Raw genomic sequence first — 22,118 nt, forward strand, 5'->3', positions numbered from 1 at the left:
TATGTCTTTCAATGGCTGTGATCAGACAAGCAATGTCTGTAATAACTATAATTTTAGGTAGACTTATCTCAGATCATATATTCATTTTTTTTATATTACTATTATACAATGCCTTCCGAAAGTATTCGTACATTTTACATTTACATTTTAGTCATTTAGCAGACGCTCTTATCCAGAGCGACTTACAGTTAGTGAGTGCATACATTTTCATACTGGCCCCCCGTGGGAAACGAACCCACAACCCTGGCGTTGCAAGCGCCATGCTCTACCAACTGAACTACAGGGGACTGTAATCCCTGGAAATATTTCATTCCAACCTCATGTCAGAGCCTATAGACTAGAGCTAGGTGATATGGACATAAATCCATATCCCGATAAATCGACTGAAATTTCACAATAACTATAAATTGAACAATAAGTATATAGTGTGCATCGATATCAGTAAAATGTCTGTTAAATTATTGGTTTGATCGATATCAATAATTTTATATTTATCATCCCAGCTCTACTATAGACAAACATTCATAGGGGCTTATTCGTACCCCTTGACTTATTCCACACTTTGTTGTGTTACAGCCTGAATTCAAAATGGATTACATTCATTTTTCTCTCTCATCCATTTACACACAATACCCAATAATGACAAAGTGTTTTTAGAAATGTTTGCAAATTTATAGAAAATGAAATACAGAAATTTACATAGGTATTCACACCCCTGAGTCAATACTTTGTAGAAGCACCTTTGGCAGCAATTACAGCTGTGAGTCTTTCTGGGTAAGTCACTAAGAGCTTTCTAAACCTGGATTGTGCAACATTTACATTTACATTTACATTTGAGTTATTTAGCAGACGCTCGTATCCAGAGCGACTTAAAGTTAGTGAGTACATACATTTTCATACATTTACCCATTATTCTTTTCAAAATTCTTCAAGCTCTGTCAAATTGGTTGTTGATCATTGCTAGACAACCATTTTCAAGTCTTGCCATAGATTTCCAAGTAGATTTAAGACAAAACTGTAACTCGGCCACTCAGGAACATTCACTGTCTTCTTGGTAAGCAACTCCATTTGGCCTTGTGTTTTAGGTTATAGTCCTGCTGAAAGGTGAAAAACTCCCCAGTCCTTAACGATTATAAGCATACCTATTTACATTTTAGTCATTTAGCAGACGATCTTATCCAGAGCGACTTACAGTTAGTGAGTGCATACATTTTCATACTGGCCCCCCGTGGGAATCGAACCCACAACCCTGGCGTTGCAAGCGCCATGCTCTTCCAACTGAGCTACACGGGACCTATAACATGATGCAGCCACCACTATGCTTGAAAATATGGAGAGTGGTACTCAGTAATGTGTTGTATTGGATTTGCTCCAAACACAACACTTTGTATTCAGGACAAAGAGTTAATTGCTTTGCCACATTTTTTGCAGTATTACTTTTTTAGTGCCTTGTTGCATGTTTTGGAATATTTTTTATTCTGTACAGACTTCCTTCTTTTCACTCTGTCAGTTAGGTTAGTATTGTGGAGTAACTACAATGTTGTTGATCCATCCTCAGATTTCTCCTATAACAGCCATTAAACTCTGTAACTGTTTTAAAGTCACCATTGGCCTCATGGTGAAATCCCTGAGAGGTTTCCTTCCTCTCTGGCAACTGAGTTAGGAAGGATGCCTGTATCTTGTAGTGACTGGGTGTATTGATACACCATCCAAAGTGTAATTAATAACTTCAACATGCTCGAAATTCACTGCTCGACTGAGGGACCTTACAGATAATTGCATGTGTGGGGTCCAGAGATGAGGTAGTCATTCAGAAATCATGTTAAACACTATTATTGCACACAGAGTCTATGCAACTTATTATGTGACTTGTTAAGCATATTTTTACTCCTGAAACTATTTAGGCTTGCCATAACAAAGGGGTTGAATACTTATTGACATTTCAGCTTTTCATTTTCTATTAATTTGTACAAACTTCGAAAAACATGACATTATGGGGTATTGTTTTTAGGCCAGTGACAAAAAATCTCATTGTAATCCATTTTAAATTCAGGCTGTAACACAGCAAAATGTGGAAAAGGTAAATGGGTGTGAATACTTTCTGAAGGCACTGTAAATGTATTATTGTTAATAAAACCATAACACAGATCTTAGCTCTTATCATAACTGTTAACACTTCTCATAAAGCATGTTTTAGCCAAGTGTTTTGTTTTGCTGTTGAAACCATGTTGGGAAATCACCTTTCTGGTAATCCTCATACACCTTGACCCCTTGCCTAGAGAGGTTAATGGGCAGTAGGGTGTTGGTGGACAACACCTTAGTCTCGCCCGTGACATTGTCCCTCTCAACGGTGATCTCTACTGAGTACATTGCTGGGTGCATGGGGTGTCAACAAGAGGAGACGTTAGGGGCCTGCAGAGGTGTCATATCTCTCTCTCTCTCTCTCTCTCTCTCTCTCTCTCTCTCTGTCATACCACACATCCATGGAACACAGGAATTCTCTCACTTTCTCACTTTTTCTCTTTCTCTCTGTCGCACCACTCGGCCCTTTCACACGCCATATTATCTCTCACTCAACAAGACTAGAGACATACCAGTTCCACTCAACCATAGTTCATAATTATAAATAACCATGTAGTCTCTCCACAATACACACGTATAATAACACCAGCCAAAACCAGACAACCACTCTAAACAACCATATTCCACCAACAAATATACCACTTAGCTACAGCCCATGTAACTATCACACATGACTATACGCAAACTCTATCTTATGAAGAAGACAGTCAACTATGATTCATGACATTCATTTGACTGCTTATCTGGGCAAGTCAAATGACTGTATGGTTGTTAACGAAGCATGTCTTTGGAGAATGGTCAATAACTTGGCTACAATATTTGGCTACATACACTATAACTAAGGTAAACTCGAACATTTGTCATCAGTAGGCCTCCACTATGTGAGTCTAACGCTGCCATGTTGACGGATAGAGAAATTATACTTTTTAGCGGAGCTGTGTTGCCTTGGCAACATCGCATCGTCTGATAAAGACTACATATAGGGTATCCCCACACAACAGATATACTGTGAGAACTGGATACTCAGTATACCATCCTGGCTAACTCTATACAAACATACCATTCTACTTGTTTTAATACCTTTAGCCACAAACCACAGTGAATATCCACAAGAGTGAACGTCCACAAGAACAGACCAATACGCAGACAGACAGACAGACTCACACAAACTCATACACACACATACCCATACAGATAAGCAAACACACAGACAGACAGTTGATAATTGTGAAGATTAGGACAGAAGACAAATATTAGGGGAAAAATACAGTACAGAAACACAACACAATGTTAGTGACAACAAATAGAGTACATGAAATATACCAAAGCACTTCAGAGAATGCGACATGTTCAATGGCATTTATATTGCTTTTGTGTTCTCCTAAAGGTGTCATGAAAGTACAGCACTTAGCAATGGTGAAATACCCGAGTGGTCCGTCATTAAAATATTTCCTCCCACATGACTCTGTGCAGGGAACATTGTTTTACCTTCCCACCCACGCATTCACATTCACATAGTGCGCCAATGTACACTCACATCAGTAAAACAGGCACTACATCCTATTACACAGCATGGAACTGGTAGATATATACCCCATATAAAAGTCCCTTTCTATTGTATTGTGCCCTATCAACTAATCTAGCTACTAGATATCTATTGTATATCTATTATTTGTTTATGCACAGGGTATAGTAACCATACTGTGTTACTTTCTTAGTTTCTAGTTATTTAGCTCCTATCTGACGGTCATATTACACCAAAATGTTACCAAAACTATCTTATCCAGGAAAGCGTTGGCAATGAGAATTTGATCATAGCAGGTCTTTATGAAACCAAACATTAAGTAGCCTCTCTGCTCAGCAAGGGTCCTCTAGATAAGATGTATGGGGACCAGAGCTGAAGAGGTAAAACGAATTAGTCACTCGCCCCCTCTCCTTCTCCCCTCTCGCTATCTCACTCACTGTGGAGAATAGCCCTTCAGTGGAATCCCTCTATCCTTCTAGAGCTGTGAGGCTGATGAAAGCAAATGTTTGATTAAAGGGGACAGAGGCCCACATGTGAGATGGAGGAAGGTGGAGACCCCTTGATACTACTGAAAAGACCCTTTGCTGAGGAGATGAAGTCGTCCCCAGACATTTCTAACTGCTTGTGTTTACAATATGCTGAGCTATACTGAGGTGTTGTAAATTTGATATGACAACAATATAGGTATCCTTTAGCTGTCATTCAATGAAAGCTCCATTAAAATTAAGATTCGATGGCTCGGCTACTGCCGGGCCATTCAAACTGGTTGTGTTTACATAATGAGTTCCACTGAGGAGTTAGATATTGACGTTATAGATTTTACATTTATTATATGCCTAATCCAGTTACCCAGGATGCTACTGTCACGACTTCCTCCGATGCTGCCTCCCCTCCTTGTTCGGGCAGGCTTCGGCGTTCGTCGTCACCGGCTTACTAGCCACTGCCGCTCCATATCTCATCATTCCATTTGTCTTGTCTTGTCAATTACACACACCTGGTTCATATTCCCCTCATTAGTACGTGTTTAAGTGTTCCCTCTGCCCCCTTGTCCTTGTGGGTGATTGTTCTTTGTGAGGATTAGTAGCTGTATTTTGTATTGCCGGGGTATTTTTCCCCGTGTGCATGTTTGTTCAAGTGCGTCTGTTTTGCGCACTGGACTGGTTACGCTGGATTACAGAATAAACTCTGTATACTGTGATTTACCCTCCTGCGCCTGACTCCTTCAAATCACGCATCACAGCTAATGCCAGTAGCCGATGCCAGAATGGGTAAACAGGATACAACAAAATTAAGATTTTTGGTTAGGGGTTAATATTAGATTTCTTATACTGTAATACCTATACATACCTATTGAATATTTGTTAATGACTGATTAATGAATAACCAAGTGCTATTTATTTGAAAAATGATACAAGTAAGTAAATTATATAAAATAAACTAACATCAGATATAGTATTCAGCCGTCTATGTAAAGAGGCAAGCAGATACAGAGTTCATGAGTGGAAAATAAAAAAAGAGGGAAAGAGCAGAATTTGTCTAAGATGTCTCTCTACAGTGTGTCTCAGTCTGTGAGCTTACAGGGTACCGAGACTCACCTGCTCTCATCATATCTGAGGCACCTCCGGACATGTCCAGACGAGGGCTGTTGTGCACTTTGAGCACTTCCTTGACCTCTACAAGCAGTCAAGGAAGTGGGGTGAGAAAGAGAGAGGGAGATAGAGAAAGAGAGAGGGAGAAGGAGAGAGAAAGAGACAAACACAGAGGAGGTGGCCAGGTTTGGGCAAAGACAGATAGAGATAGACGACTCCAATAGAATCTTATTGAGACATCTTCCATTTTGGACAAACTTGGACTCTATTGCATGTCTGATTGTACAGATGCAACTTACATGATTCATTATAATCAGTCAATAATGTATCAATTGCCTATCAATCAATTAAAATATTCCTGAATGAAACAGGAGTGGGTACATTGAATATCTATGTTTGTTTTACAATGAGTGGAATAACATCACTTTAATATGGTTAGCATGACATTAGAATCTAAAGTGAATATAGAGTGAAAAAATAAGATGTCTCTCTACAGTGTGTCTCAGTCTGTGAGCTACAGGGTACCGAGACTCACCTGCTCTCATCCTATCTGAGGCACCTCCAGACCTTTCCAGATGAGGGGTGTTGTGCACTTTCACTACTTCCTTGACCTCTATAACTTCCTTGACCTCTATAAGCGGTCAAGGAAGTGGGGTGAGAAAGAGAGCGGGAGGGAGAGAGAAAGAGCGACAAACACAGAAGACATGTAAAAGAGGAGAAAGAGGAGACAGATGAGGAAGAAGATCTGGCTGAAGATGTATTACCTTGCACAGTGCCTGCCAGAGCCTGTGAGAGAGGGAGAGAAAACAGTATTTTAACCCATGTATCATACCGCATTAAACTCAGAAAATCCAGTGTCTAACCCATCGAATACATTACCACCACACACGTATAGAAGGTGGGTTTATTTCTGCAATATGAATCATCGGGATTATTGTGTCAATGCAGCCGCACAGTCGAATAACATCAATTTCTAAAAAAGCTATCACCGATTGAGTGAAGCAGTTCTACTGACAACCCACAGCTATGAGGTAATAGATTTGTTTCTTGAAGAGACACTCTTATTCAAAAGCAACGCTACATAATGAATGAACATTATGTCACATACAGTATTTAACATATTTAATTGAAAACCTAGTTTGAGCGAAGGAACATACAGTATTTCCCACTGAGGTATGCCACAAAAAACATGGCCGGCAAGGAAGCAAGAAAAACGATTGAGGTAGAAACAGACGCCACATTTAATAAGCACTTTCCCTTTTAATAAAGCGGTGCCAGGATGGATAGAGGAAGTGGATATTGACTTCTGGAGGAAAGCGCAAAAAGGGTCAACGAGTTCAAGAGGGAAAAACGAAGAGACAGAGCATCTTTTCTAGCAGTTGCCATGAAACCCCCATGTTAAAAGCTGCCCAGTGTGTGCTGTCAATATGGACTTCCCCTTTGGGCAAGAGCCTCCCTCCCGTCAACAACTGTTCCCTATACACTGCACCCAGTGTCTGACTCTCCAGGCCTATCCGGACTGTCACTAATGATATTACTGATGGCACAATATTGAGATGTCATTTGCTCAAGTGGAGATGTCACTGTCAGTTTATCACAAGGGCAGTTACTGTACACAGGGCTTTTTTGCTTTCAGATGTGCCCCAAGGCTTGTGTCAGGCTCCTAAACCTCCCCCTCCCTTCTGATTCCTCCATCTCCTACTCCCCTACTTCAAACGTTCCCCCCCAACACACACACACACACACACACATAGGCACACACATACACACACATGCATAAAAACACACTCCCCACTCCTGTATCTAACAGTGTGTGTGTGTGTGTGTGTGTGTGTGTGTGTGTGTGTGTGTGTGTGTGTGTGTGTGTGTGTGTGTGTGTGTCCGGTGGACCTGCTGTGTCCAGCTGCCCTCGGAGGGGTAGGAGGGGAGGGAGACTCACTTTGTTGTCTGCTGTCTTGGCTTCCTCCTTCATGGCTGCGTCTGTCAGGCTCTCTTTGGTGGAGGTCGCCGACACGCCTGTCTCCAGCTCCTCCAGTTCCTGCTCCATTCTGCAGAACAGAGAGAGATGTGATCAGTCACACACAGACATGGTCAGTGACACACACAAACAGTGTGAGAATGCACGTCATGCACATCATGGTATTCCAAAGCAGATTTGGATTTCTGTCTTGTCTATTTAAAATGTTTGTTATTTTTGGCAACTACGCACACAATAGAAAATAGCCCATACACACCCACCACAGTGCTCACTCACTGGAAAAGTGATTACAGACAACTGATACACTGGTATTTTTCATCTAAAATAAATGAGCTGAGTGCAGAAGGAAAAGTTACCAAATCAAAGAAAAACACTTAACTGTGAACTATCTCTTTAAGTGTCCTCATTTTGTTAAATACCAAAACAACCTCACTGTCCTTCCTCACTATGGCCTATCTAACAGAATTAAGCACCTATTTGGGATATGGACAAAAGCTTCTCCTTATCTTTCTCCAATTCCGCCTTTTCCCTAGCTCCGGCAATTGTTCGCTTGCGTTGCTCATTGGGTGGTGTGACAGTCTAGTGCCAATGTTGCCCAAGTCTGAGCCCCAACAGCCAGCCAGCACTGCAGCAGCCAGGAAATTTTATTAGCGAATTGGATTGCCAGGGGAAGAAGATTGATACCACTGTTTTGCTATGAGTGAGAAAGAAAATGGTTGGAGCGAGGAGGGAGGGGTGGTCTGTTCTTGGCTACTGGGTCTCCTTTCTGTACCCGAGCCGACAAGGTGAAAAATCTGTCGACATGGCCTTGAGAAAGGCCCTTAACCCTAATTGCTCCAGGGTTGCCGTTGAATGACAGACCCTTGCTGTGACCCCGCTCTCTGAGGGTGTCTCAGGGAGAGGGGATATGCTAAAAACACATTTCCAATATTAATACACACTTGTACATGTGTGAAATAGGACACTTATTATTATCTGATAGGCCTATAGAGATGTAGGATCTTAATTTGAGCCAGTTTGCTACAGCAGGAAAATAATCCTGCAGCAACAGGAAATGTGAATATTATGTTGATTATAACTAATGGACATTTTTTGTAGGGGTAGATACATTTTTCGGTAGGGCAAATCAAGTCTGACATTTTAAAGTGGAAATTACAAACTTTAGAATACTTTTTAAACTTAGAATACACTACAAGTTTGCATTTCCTGCTGTGCAGGAAAATTCTCAGCATCAAGATAATGATCAAATTAGGATCCTATATTGGTACTCCTATCGAGCTAAGAGTTCAACTTATTAAACATTTCCTAAGAAGTATTACAAATGATCTCACCGATAGCAAATGTACTGGGCCACATTGCCAGTGAGCGGGCATGGCAAGATTATATAGAGAGAATAGGATATCAAGATCTTATCCGTTTTTATAAGTTAAGAGCACGTTTTGCCTGGTTAAAGACTGGTTAAATAAAGACATACAATGAATCTAGAAACATGTATAGGAAGTAGGTACCAGTGGAGGCTCCTCAGAGGAGGAAGGGGAGGACAATCCTAATCAGTAAATTTCTTCTTTTTTTTTTTTTTAAAGTGAAACATTTAAAAAAGTATGCTTTTTAGATAAAACTAGACTAAATAGATTCATTAACTTCACCATATAATTGATTAAAACTCACTATTTTGCAATGGTCTACAGTAGCCTCAGCAGCACTCTGTAGGGTAGCACCATGGTGTAGCTAGCTTCTGTCCTCCTCTGGGTACATTGACTTCAATACAAAATCTAGGAGGCTCATGGTTCTCATCCCCTTCCATAGACATGCACAGTAATTATGACAACTTACAGAGGACGTCCTCCAACCTATCAGAGCTCTTGCAGCATGAACTGATATTTTGTCAACCCAATCAAAGGATCTGAGAATTAATCTAGTACTGAAAGCATCAACTACAGCTAGCTAGCACTGCAGTGCATAAAATGTGGTGAGTAGTTGACTCAAAGAGAGAGAAAGACAATAGTTTAACAGTTTTGAACAAATTAATTTCTTCCAAAATGAAGGAGAAGCAAGAGAGAAATAGAGAGAGATTTCCTCATTCTTTTTCACTTTCACTTTCACTTACTTAGCTAGCAAATGCAGCTAGCTAGTTTAGCCTACTGAAACATCCTTCTCAAACAGAGGGATGCTATGTTAGCTAGCTGGCTATGACTTTCCAACACAAGACTGGAACTCTTCCAAGTCAAGGTAAGCTTTTGGTTTTACTCATTTATTACCACTGGGGCCAGCCGGTGTAACTGCTTACTGACTGTACACTGTAACGTTACTGCATGATTGTAGCGGGTTTATTAACGCGTTAGTTCTATTAGCTATGCTGACTATGATGTTACTTTAGCTAATATGGTGACAATGATGTAGGCTGTGTGTAGCGATATGGCTTGGAAAGGTTTTTTCGCCTGGTCACATACAGCTGATGTTTTGTGCAATGAAGTCCACAATCGAAGGGAAGAGGTGAGAGGAAGAGAGCGCATACTGTAGATGCGAGAAGGAATACAACGTGGGTGCTATGAAAAATGTTTCTTAAACAGAAGCAAACGGAACAAAACGAGGATAAACATACCTGAATTTGTCCAATAGAAACTCTTGTTTGCAACTGTTGGACTAATGATTACACCCTATATCAGCTAGACGCAGGCAAGAGTGTGCAGGGCGATATTGCATGTCGACCTGTGTGCACCTACGTTGTAAACTTTAATTCATAGGTTGTAGCAACCTCATAATGGGTATAGGGACAATTTGAGTATCATGTAGTAGCCTAAACCTATCGCTGTTACATTGAACTGGGTGAATTGAATATGAATGAGTCATCCAATATGCTGTAATAGAAATAAGGCCATGCTCATGAAAAAAAAATTGTCCTCCCTCATCTTAAACGGCACTGACCACCACTGTTGTCCACCCAATCAAAGGATTAGAGATTGAATCTAGTACTGAAAGCATAAGGTACAGCTAGCTAGCACTGCAGTGCATAAAATGTTGTGAGTAGTTGACTCAAAGAGCGAGAAAGACAATAGTTGAACAGAGAGAGCTAGCTATATTTGGTTGTATTTGTTTTAAACTTTCACTTTCACTTAGCTAGCGAATGCAGCTAGCTAGTTTAGCCTACTTAAACACCTGGCTCAAACAGAGAGGGATGCTATGTTAGGTAGCTGGCTATGGCTATCCAACACTGGATTCCCTTCCAAGTCAAGGTTTTATTAATTTATTGCCACTGAGGCCCGCCGGTGTAACTGCTAAACTGCTTTCTGACTGTACACTGTACTGAATGTTTGTAGCGGGTTTACTAACGCGTTAGTTCTATTAGTTATGTTGACTATGACTACGGAATGAAACAGGGATAAACATACCTGAATTTGTCCAATGGAAACTCTCATTTATAACTGTTGGACTAATGATTACAGCCTAGATCAGCTAAATGCAGACAAGAGTGTGCAAGGCGGTATTGAATGTGTCACTGTCTGTCACCTTGATTACTAAAAATTATCTCGACCTGTGCACCTACGTTGTAAACTGCTAGGTTGTAGCAACATCATGATGGGTACAGGGAAAATTTGTGTAACATGTAGTAGCCTAAACCTATCGATGTTACATTGAGCTTGGTGAAAGGAATATGAATGACAGTCATCCAATATGCCGTAATAGAAATAAGGCCCTGCTCATTAAAAAAACATCACCGACCGCCACTGGTAGGTACACCAGTTTTCCAGGGTTGTAGACATACCTAATGATGTTCTCTTCCATCCCCTTGAGCTTGGCCTCGTCCTCCGCCAGCTGTTTCTTGGCCTCGTCCTGCTCCGAGCCAGCAGCTCCATCCAGCAGCCATCTTTCCCTCAGGGACTTTTGCTGGACAGGACAGAAGAACATAGGAACATCAATCACGGATTATTAATACAGTTGAAGTCAGAAGTTTACATACACCTTAGCCAAATACATTTAAACTCAGTTTTTCACAATTCCTGACATTTAATCCTAGTAAAAATTCCCTGTCTTAGGTCAGTTAGGATCACCACTTTATTTTAAGAATATGAAATGTCAGAATAATAGTAGAGAGAATTATTTATTTCAGCTTTTATTTATTTCATCACATTCCCAGTGGGTAAGAAGTTTACATACACTCAATTAGTATTTGGTAGCATTGCCTTTAAATTGTTTAACTTGAGTCAAACGTTTCAGGTAGCCTTCCACAAGCTTCCCACAATAAGTTGGGTGAATTTTGGCCCATTCCTCCTGACAGAGCTGGTGTAACTGAGTCAGGTTTGTACATTTACATTTACATTTAAGTCATTTAGCAGACGCTCTTATCCAGAGCGACTTACAAATTGGTGCATTCACCCTATAGCCAGTGGGTTAACCACTTTACAACTTTTTTTTTTTTTATTTACTTTTTTTTTGGGGGGGGGGGGGGGGGCTAGAAGGATTACTTCATCCTATCCATAGGCAAGGACCATGGTCTTGTAACGGATGCGAGCTTCAACTGGAAGCCTTGCTCGCACACGCTTTTTCATTTCTGCCCACAAATTTTCTATAGGATTGAGGTCAAGGTTTTGTGATGGCCACTTCAATACCTTGACTTTGTTGTCCTTAAGCCATTTTGCCACAACTTTGGAAGTATGCTTGTGGTCATTGTCCATTTGGAAGACCCATTTGCGACCAAGCTTTAACTTCCTGACTGATGTCTTGAGATGTTGCTTCAATATATCCACATCATTTTCCTTCCTCATGATGCCATCTATTTTGTGAAGTGCACCAGTCCCTCCTGCAGCAAAGCACCCCCACAGCATGATGCTGCCACCCCCGTGCTTCACGGTTGGGATGGTGTTCTTCGGCTTGCAAGCAACCCCCTTTTTCCTCCAAACATAACGATGGTCATTATGGTTCTATTTTTGTTTCATCAGACCAGAGGACATTTCTCCAAAAAGTAGAATCTTTGTCCCCATGTGCAGTTGCAAATAGTAGTCTGGCTTTCTTATGGTGGTTTAGGAGCAGTGGCTTCTTCCTTGCTGAGGGGCCTTTCAGGTTATGTCGATATAGGACTCGTTTTACTGTGGATATAGATACTTTTGTACCTGTTTCCTCCAGCATCTTCACAAGGTCCTTTGCTGTTGTTCTGGGATTGATTTGCACTTTTCGCACCAAAGTACGTTCATCTCTAGGAGACAGAACACGTCTCCTTCTTGAGCGGTATGACGGCTGCGGGGTCCCATGGTGTTTATACTTGCGTACTATTGTTTGTACAGATGAACGTGGTACCTTCAGGTGTTTCAAAATTGCTCCCAAGGATGAACCAGACTTGTGGAGGTCTACAATGTTTTTTCTGAGGTCTTGGCTGATTTCTTTAGATTTTCCCATGATGTCAAGCAAAGAGGCACTGAGTTTGAAGGTAGGCCTTGAAATACATCCACAGGTACACCTCCAATTGACTGAAATTATGTCAATTAGCCTATCAGAAGCTTCTAAAGCCATGACATCATTTTCTGGAATTTTCCAAGCTGTTTAACGGCACAGTCAACTTAGTGTATGTAAACTTCTGACCCACTGGAATTGTGATACAGTGAATTATAAGTGAAATAATCTGTCTGTAAACAATTGTTGTAAAAATTACTTGTGTCATGCACAAAGTAGATGTCCTAACCGACTTGCCAAAACTATAGTTTGTTAACAAGACATTTGTGGAGTGGTTGAAAAACAAGTTTTAATGACTCCAACCTAAGTGTATGTAAACTTCCGACTTCAACTGTATCAATACAGTGGGTATCATAATTATTCAACCCCCTCGGAATTCTTCACATTTTGTTGCATGAGAAAGTGGGATTGAAATGGATTTAGTTGTGATTTTTTGGGGGATCTACACAAAATACTACATAATGTCAAAGTGAAAAGAAAAATGTTACAACATTTATAAAAATGTAATAACTCAAATATACAGTGAGGGAAAAAAGTATTTTATCCCCTGCTGATTTTGTACGTTTGCCCACTGACAAAGACATGATTGTCACGCCCTGACTCAAGGGACTCTTATATGTTGAGTCAGGGTGTGTATATTCTTTGTTGTGTATGTTCTATGTTGTATATTCTAGTATGTGTGGATCTATGTTGGCCGGTGTGGTTCCCAATCAGAGGCAGCTGTCGCTCGTTGTCTCTGATTGGGGACCATACTTAGGCAGCCTATTGGCACTACTGAGTTGTGGGATCTTGTTCCGTGTAAGGTATGTTGTGTGTGCTACCTTGGACTTCACGTTTCGTTTAGTTTGTTGTTTTGTCGTTGTGTTTATTTGGTTTAATAAACATGTACGTATATCACGCTGCACCTTGGTCTGACCCGTCATTCAACGAACGTGACAAAAGATCCCACCAAACGAGGACCAAGCAGTGTGCCGAGGCGGAGCGGATGGCCATGTCACAGGTGGCCAATTTGTGGTCATGGGAGGAGATATTTGCGGGGAAAGGACCATGGGCTAAGTTAGATGCCCAGGCAGGAGAGAAGCAACGGCAACACGGAGGAGGCGGGTCGAGGAGGAAGCCGGAGAAGCAGCCCCAATAAAACAATTTGGGGGGGCACACGGGGTGGTTGGCGGAGCCTAGGGTTAGAGCAGAGCCAACTCCCCGTACTCACGCGAAGAGGCGTATGACTGGGCAAGCTCCGTGTTATGCGGAGCTACGTACTGTGTCGTCAGTGCGCCGGCACAGTCCTGTATGTCCTGTGCTTGCACCACGCACGTGCCGTGCGAAGATGGGCATCCAGCCAGGACGGGGTGTGCCGGCTCAACGCTCCTGGTCTCCAGTACGCCTCCTCGGTCCCGCATATCCTGCGCCAGTTCTACGAACTGTATCGCCAGTGCGCGTGCACAGCCCAGTGCGTCCTGTGCCAGCACCCCGCACGTGTAGTGCGAAAGTGGGCAGCCAGCCAGGACGGGTTGTGCCAGCTCTCCGCTCTAGGCCTCCAGTCCGCCTCCACAGTCCGGCCCGGCCTGTTCCTGCTCCTCGCACCAAGCCAGTGGTGCGCGTCGCCAGCCCGGCCCGGCCTGGCTTGTTCCTGCTCCTCGCACCAAGCCAATGGTGCGCGTCGCCAGCCCGGCCCGGCCTGTACCTGCTCCTCGCACAAAGCCAGTGGTGCGCGTCGCCAGCCCGGCCCGGCCTGTTCCTGCTCCTCGCACCAAGCCAGTGGTGCGCGTCGCCAGTCCGGCCCGGCCTGTTCCTTCTCCTCGCACCAAGTCAGTGGTGCGCGTCGCCAGCCCGGCCCGGCCTGTTCCTGCTCCTCGCACCAAGCCAGTGGTGCGCGTCGCCAGTCCGGCCCGGCCCGTTCCTGTTCCTCGCACCAAGCCTGTGGTGCGTGTTCCTAGTCCGGTCCGGCCCGTGCCTGCTCCTCGCACCAGACCAGTGGTGCGTTTGTCCAGTCCGGCACGGCCCGTGCCCGTTCCACCGGTGCCTGGTCCGGCACCGGTCAGCTGCTCCACTCCGGAGCCAGAGCAGTCCGCTCCACCGGTGCCTGATCCAGTGCCGGTCAGCTGTTCCACTCCGGAGCCAGAGCAGTCCGCTCCACCGGTGCCTGATCCAGCTCCGGTCAGCTGCTCCACTCCGGAGCCAGAGCAGTCCGCTCCAACGGTGCCTGATCCAGCTCCGGTCAGCTGCGCCACTCTGGAGCCAGAGCAGTCCGCTCCACCGGGGTCCAGTCCAGCTCCGGTCAGCGGCTCCACTCCGGAGCCAGAGCAGTCCGCTCCACCGGTGCCTGATCCAGCTCCGGTCAGCGGCTCCACTCCGGAGCCAGAGCAGTCCGTTCCACCGGTGCCCAGTCCAGCTCTGGTCAGCGGCTCCAGTCCAGACCATGACGTCAGCCCCGAGGCGGAATGCCCGAGGCGGAATGCCCACCCGGCCCCTACCCTGTTATGTTTATGTTGTGCGGTCGGAGTCCGCACCTTTGGGAGGGGGGGGGGGGGGGGGTACTGTCACGCCCTGACTCAGGGGACTCTTATATGTTGAGTCAGGGTGTGTATATTCTTTGTTGTGTATGTTCTATGTTGTATATTCTAGTATGTGTGGATCTATGTTGGCCAGTGTGGTTCCCAATCAGAGGCAGCTGTCGCTCGTTGTCTCTGATTGGGGACAATACTTAGGCAGCCTATTGGCACTATTGAGTTGTGGGATCTTGTTCCGGTTAAGGTTTGTTGTATCTACCTTAGGACTTCACGTTTCGTTTATTGTTTTTGTCGTGTGTTTATTTAGTTGAATAAACATGTACGTATATCACGCTGCGCCTTGGTCTGTCCCGTCATTGAACGAACGTGACAATGATCAGTCTATGATTTTAATGGTAGGTTTATTTGAACAGTGAGAGACAGAATAACAACAAATAAATCCAGAAAAATGCATGTAAAAAATGTTATAAATTGATTTGCATTTTAATGAGGGAAATAAGTATTTGACCCCTCTGCAAAACATTACTTAGTACTTGGTGGCAAAACCCTTGTTGGCAATCACAGAGGTCAGACGTTTCTTGTAGTTGGCCACCAGGTTTGCACACATCTCAGGAGGGATTTTGTCCCACTCCTCTTTGCAGATCTTCTCCAAGTCATTAAGGTTTCGAGGCTGACGTTTGGCAACTCGAACCTTCAGCTCCCTCCACAGATTTTCTATGGGATTAAGGTCTGGAGACTGGCTAGGCCACTCCAGGACCTTAATGTGCTTCTTCTTGAGCCACTCCTTTGTTGCCTTGGCCATGTGTTTTGGGTCATTGTCATGCTGGAATACCCATTCATGACCCATTTTCAATGCCCTGGCTGAGGGAAGGAGGTTCTCACCCAAGATTTGTCCTGTCCCCTTAGCAGAAAAACACCCCCAAAGCATAATGTTTCCACCTCCATGTTTGACGGTGGGGATGGTGTTCTTGGGGTCATAGGCAGCATTCCTCTTCCTCCAAAAACGGCGAGTTGAGTTGATGTCAAAGAGCTCGATTTTGGTCTCATCTGACCACAACACTTTCACCCAGTTCTCCTCTGAATCATTCAGATGTTCATTGGCAAACTTCAGACGGGACTGTATATGTGCTTTCTTGAGCAGGGGGACCTTGCGGGCGCTGCAGGATTTCAGTCCTTCACGGCGTAGTGTGTTACCAATTGTTTTCTTTGTGACTATGGTCCCAGCTGCCTTGAGATCATTGACAAGATCCTCCCGTGTAGTTCTGGGCTGATTCCTCACCGTTCTCATGATCATTGCAACTCCACGAGATGAGATCTTCCATGGAGCCCCAGGCCGAGGGAGATTGACAGTTATTTTGTGTTTCTTCCATTTGCGAATAATCGCACCAACTGTTGTCACCTTCTCACCAAGCTGCTTGGCGATGGTCTTGTATCCCATTCCAGCCTTGTGTAGGTCTACAATCTTGTCCCTGACATCCTTGGAGAGCTCTTTGGTCTTGGCCATGGTGGAGAGTTTGGAATCTGATTGATTGATTGCTTCTGTGGACAGGTGTCTTTTATACAGGTAACGAGCTGAGATTAGGAGCACTCCCTTTAAGAGTGTGCTCCTAATCTCAGCTCGTTACCTGTATAAAAGACACCTGGGAGCCAGAAATCTTTCTGATTGAGAGGAGGTCAAATAGTTATTTCCCTCATTAAAATGCAAATCAATTTATAACATTTTTGACATGCGTTTTTCTGGATTTTTGTTTTGTTATTCTGTCTCTCACTGTTCAAATAAACCTACCATTAAAATTATAGACTGATCATTTCTTTGTCAGTGGGCAAACGTACAAAATCAGCAGGGGATCAAATACTTTTTTCCCTCACTGTAGTTGTTGCAAAGGTATTCACACCTTTTGTATAGGCAAGCCTAAATTAGTTCAGGAGTAAAATGTGGCTTAACAAATCACTTAATAAATTACATGGACTCACTCTGTATGAAACAATAGGGGTTGACATGATTTTTGAATGACTACCCGTTCCTCTGTCCCCCATACATACAACATCTGTAAGGTCCCTCAGTCAAGTATTGAATTTCAAGCACAGATTAAACTACAAAGACCTGGGAGCTTTTCGAAAGCGTCATAAAGAAGGGCAGTGATTGGTAGATGGGTAACAATAACAAATCAGACATTAGACTATCTCTTTAAGCATGGCCAAGTTAATATTTATGCTGTGGATGATGTATTAAACCACCCAGACAAAACAAAGATATAGTCATCCTTCTGAAATGAGCTGCAGGACAGGAAGGAAACTGCTCAGGGATGTCACCATGAGGCCATGAGTTCAATGGCTGTGATGGGAGAGAACTGAGGATGGATCAACAACATTGTAGTTACTCCACAACAATGACCTAAATGACAGAGGGGAAATAATAAAAAAAATATATACAAAACATGCAAGGCACTAAAGTAATACTGCAATAAAAAAAACGGCAAAGGAATACACTTTTTGGCCTAAATGCAAAGCCTTATGTTCAGGGGAAATCCAACATCCCCTGAAATCCCCCTTATTCTCAAGCATGATGGTGGCTGCATCATGGTATGGGTGTGCTTGACAAAGACAGAGCTTGAATAATTTTGAAAATAATTATGGGCAAATATTGCACAATCCAGGTGTGCAAAGCTCTTAGAGACTTACCCAAGAAGACCCACAGCTGTAATCACTGTCAAATGGGTTTCTAACATGTATTGACTCAGGGGGTGATTACTTATCTAATCAAGGTATATAAGTGATTTATTTTTCATTATTTTCATTATTTTATTTTTTTCACTTTGACATTACAGAGTATTTTGTGTAGATCAATGACAAGGAAAATCATGATTAAATTAATTTCAATCCCACTTTGTAACGCAGAGGAGGGAGGGGAGGACCATCCTACTTAGTGAATTTCAGAAAAATTTAAAATAAGGAAACATTAAAAAAGTTATCATTTTTAGATAAAACTATAGTAAATATATTTACGTCACCAAATACCTGATAAAAACACTGTTTTGCAATGGTCTACAGTAGTCTCAACAGTGCCCTCTAGGGTAGTGCCACGGTGTAGCCGGAGGACAGCTATTTTCTGTCCTCCTCTGGCTACATTGACTTCAATACAAAACCTAGGAGGCGAGTGCTCCTCACCCCTTCCATAGAACGACATGGTAATTATGACAACTTCCGGAGGATGTCCTCCAATTAATTAAAGCTTTTGCAGTATGAACAAACATGTTGTTCATCCAATCAAAGGATCAGAGAATGAAACTAGTACTATGCATGTGTGATTTAGAAGATTGGTGAGTTGGTGACATTGTTGGATAGATTGATATTGAGATAGTGAATAGTGACAGTTGGACATTTTTTGTGATATTATTCCATTTACACTGCCAGTCAAAAGTTTGGACACACCTACTAATTCAAGGGGTTTTCTTTATTTTAAAAATTTTTTACATAGTAAACTATGAAATAACACATATGGAATCATGTAGTAACCAAAAAAGTGTTAAACAAATCAAAATATATTTTATATTTCAGATTCTTCAAATAGCCACCCTTTGCCTTGATGACAACTTTGCACACTCTTGGCATTCTCTCAACCAGCTTCATGAGGTAGTCACCTGAAATGCATTTCAATTAACAGGTGTGCCTTCTTAAAAGTTAATTTGTGGAATTTCTTTCCTTCTTAATGTGTTTGAGCCAATCAGTTGTGTTGTGACAAGGTAGGGGGGTATACAGAAGATAGCCCTATTTGGTAAAAGACCAAGTCCATATTATGGCAAGAACAGCTCAAATAAGCAAAGAGAAACGACAGTCCATCATAATATTACTTTAAAACATGAAGGTCAGTCAAAAAAAAAATACGGAACATTTCAAGAACTTTGAAAGTTTCTTCAAGTGCAGTCACAAAAACCATCAAGCGCTATTATGAAACTGGCTCTCATGAGGACCGCCACAGGAATGGAAGACCCGGAGTTACCTCTGCTGCAGAGGATAAGTTCATTAGAGTTACCAGCCTCAGAAATTGCAGCCCAAATAAATGCTTCACAGAGTTCAAGTAACAGACAAATCTCAACATCAACTGTTCAGAGGGGACTGAGTGAATCAGGCCTTCATGGTCGAATTGCTGCAAAGAAACCACTACTAAAGGAAACCAATAAGAAGAAGAGACCTGCTTGGATCAAGAAACACGAGCAATGGACATTAGACCGGAGGAAATTTGTCCTTTGGTCTGGAGTCCAAATTGGAGATTTTTGGTTCAAACCGCTGTGTCTTTGTGAGACGCGGTGTGGGTGAACGGATGATCTCTGCATGTGTAGTTCCCACCGTAAAGCATGGAGGAGTAGGTGTTATGGTGTGGGGGTGATTTGCTGGTGACACTGTTGGTGATTTATTTAGAACTCAAGGCACACTTAACCACCATGGTTCCACAGCATTCTGCAGCGATACGCCATCCCATCTGGTTTGCGCTTAGTGGGACTATCATTTGTTTTTCAACAGGACAATGACCCAAAACACACCTCCAGGCTGTGTAAGGGCTATTTGACCAAGGAGAGTGATGGAGTGCTGCATCAGATGACCTGGCCTCCACAATCACCTGACCTCAACCCAATTGAGATGGTTTGGGATTAGTTGGACCGCAGAGTGAAGGAAAAGCAGCCAACAAGTGCTCAGCATATGTGGGAACTCCTTCAAGACTGTTGGAAAAAGCATTCCTCATGAAAGCATTCCTCATGAAGCTGGTTGAGAGAATGCCAAGAGTGTGTAAAGCTGTCATCAAGGCAAAGGGTGGCTACTTTGAAGAATCTCAAATATAAAATATATTTTGATTTGTTTAACACTTTATTGGTTACTACATGATTCCATATGTGTTATTTCATAGTTTTGATGTCTTCACTATTATTCTACAATGTAGAAAATAAGTAAAAAATAAAGAAGCACCCTGGAATGAGTAGGTGTGTCCAAACTTTTGACTGGTACTGTATCCCATATATATATATATATATATATATATATATATATATATATATATATATATATATATATATATATATTGATAAATATTATGTTTACTAACAGGCTTATTGTCTGTGCATTTGGACCAATTGCTTCTTCAGCCATCTATACTGAACAAAAATATAAACCCAATACGCAACAATTTCAAAGATTTTACTGAGTTACAGTTCATATTAGGAAATCAGTCAATTGAAATAAATCAATTAGACCCTAATCTATGGATTTCACATGACTGGGCAGGGGTGCAGCCATGGGTGGGCCTGGGAGGGCATAGGCCCACCCACCCACTCTCTCTCTCTTTCTCTCTTTCTCTCTTTCTCTCTCTCTCTCTCTCTCTCTCTCTCTCTCTCTCTCTCTCTCTCTCTCTCTCTCTCTCTCTCTCTCTCTCTCTCTCTCTCTCTCTCTCTCTCTCTCTCTCTCTCTCTCTCTCTCTCTCTATCTCTCTCTGTCTGTCACTTTCTCTCTCTCTCTGTCTGTCACTTGCGCTCTTTTTCTATTGCTCAAAGCCATACTGTAACTACACACCTCTATGTGCACACACCCACATGCACGCATGCACAAGCGCACACACACAGACGCACAGTCCTGTATAACTAACCTTGTGGGGACACACAATTCAGTCTCATTCCAAATCCTATTTTCCCTAACCACTAACCCTAATCCTAACCTGTACCCTAACGTTAACCCTTACCCTAACCTTAACCCCAAAACCTAACCTTAACCCTAAACCTAAACATAGCTCCTAACCCTAACCCTAAAACTAACCCTAGCTCCTAACCCCAACACTAATTCTAAACTTAACCCTAAACCCCCTAGAAATAGCATTTGACCTTGTAGGGACTAACAAAATGTCCCCACAAGTATAGTTAAACACGTCCAAACACACACACACACACACAAACACACACACACACGCACACACACACACACACACACACACACTCGCACACACACACACACACACACACACACACACTTATTCAAACTGTAGACAGGATTCATATCATGCATTCATATTTTGCATGTTAATTTTCTACTTATTTCAAATGTAACATGAATGCAAATTCATTGCAATGAACAGCATTCACTTAGGAATGGGTTGAAATCAGCTACAGTTGAAGTCGAAAGTTTACATACACTTAGGTTGGAGTCATTAAAACTTGTTTTTCAACCACTCCACAAATTTCTTGTTAACAAACTATAGCTTTCGCAAGTCGGTTAGGACATCTACTTTGTGCATGACACAAGTAATTTTTCCAACAATTGTTTACAGACAGATTATTTCACTTATAATTCACTGTATCACAATTCCAGTGGGTCAGAAGTTTACATACACTAAGTTGACTGTGCCTTTAAACAGCTTGGAAAATTCCAGAAAATGATGTCATGGCTTTAGAAGCTTCTGATAGGCTAATTGACATCATTTGAGTCAATTGGAGGTGTACCTGTGGATTTATTTCAAGGCCTACATTCAAACTCAGTGCATCTTTGCTTGACATCATGGGAAAATCAATAGAAATCAGCCAAAACCTCAGGAAACAAATTGTAGACCTCCACAATTCTGGTTCATCCTTGGGAGCAATTTCCAAACGCCTGAAGGTACCACGTTCATCTGTACAAACAATAGTACGTGAGTATAAACACCATGGGACCATGCAGCCATCATACCGCTCAGGAAGGAGACGCGTTCTGTCTCCTAGAGATAATAGTACTTTGGTGCGAAAAGTGCAAATCAATCCCAGAACAACAGCAAAGGACCTTGTGAAGATGCTGGAGGAAACAGGTACAAAAGTATCTATTTCCACAGTAAAACGAGTCCTATATCGACATAACCTGAAAGGCCGCTCAGCAAGGAAGAAGCCACTGCTCCAAAACAGCCATAAAAAAGCCAGACTATGGTTTGCAACTGCACATGGGGACAAAGATCGTACTTTTTGGAGAAATGTCTTCTG

At 42.5% G+C, this 22,118-nt stretch overlaps 1 protein-coding gene across 1 annotated transcript in view; it reads right to left on the reverse strand.

Moving 5' to 3' along the window:
- Nucleotides 1–22,118, reverse strand: part of LOC311131634 (paralemmin-1-like) — a 66,086-nt gene that overhangs the window by 1,624 nt on the left and 42,344 nt on the right. The window contains exons 4-9 of the mRNA XM_084164722.1: nt 10,938–11,059; nt 7,136–7,244; nt 5,961–5,982; nt 5,732–5,827; nt 5,203–5,280; nt 2,241–2,372 (exon numbers count right to left, since the gene is read on the reverse strand). Coding sequence (XP_084020848.1) covers nt 2,241–2,372; nt 5,203–5,280; nt 5,732–5,827; nt 5,961–5,982; nt 7,136–7,244; nt 10,938–11,059 — 559 coding nt within the window. The remainder of the gene's footprint in view (nt 1–2,240; nt 2,373–5,202; nt 5,281–5,731; nt 5,828–5,960; nt 5,983–7,135; nt 7,245–10,937; nt 11,060–22,118) is intronic.

The sequence above is a fragment of the Coregonus lavaretus genome, assembly GCF_964263955.1.
Source record: "Coregonus lavaretus genome assembly, chromosome: 6".
Classification (NCBI taxonomy): Eukaryota; Metazoa; Chordata; class Actinopteri; order Salmoniformes; family Salmonidae; genus Coregonus; species Coregonus lavaretus.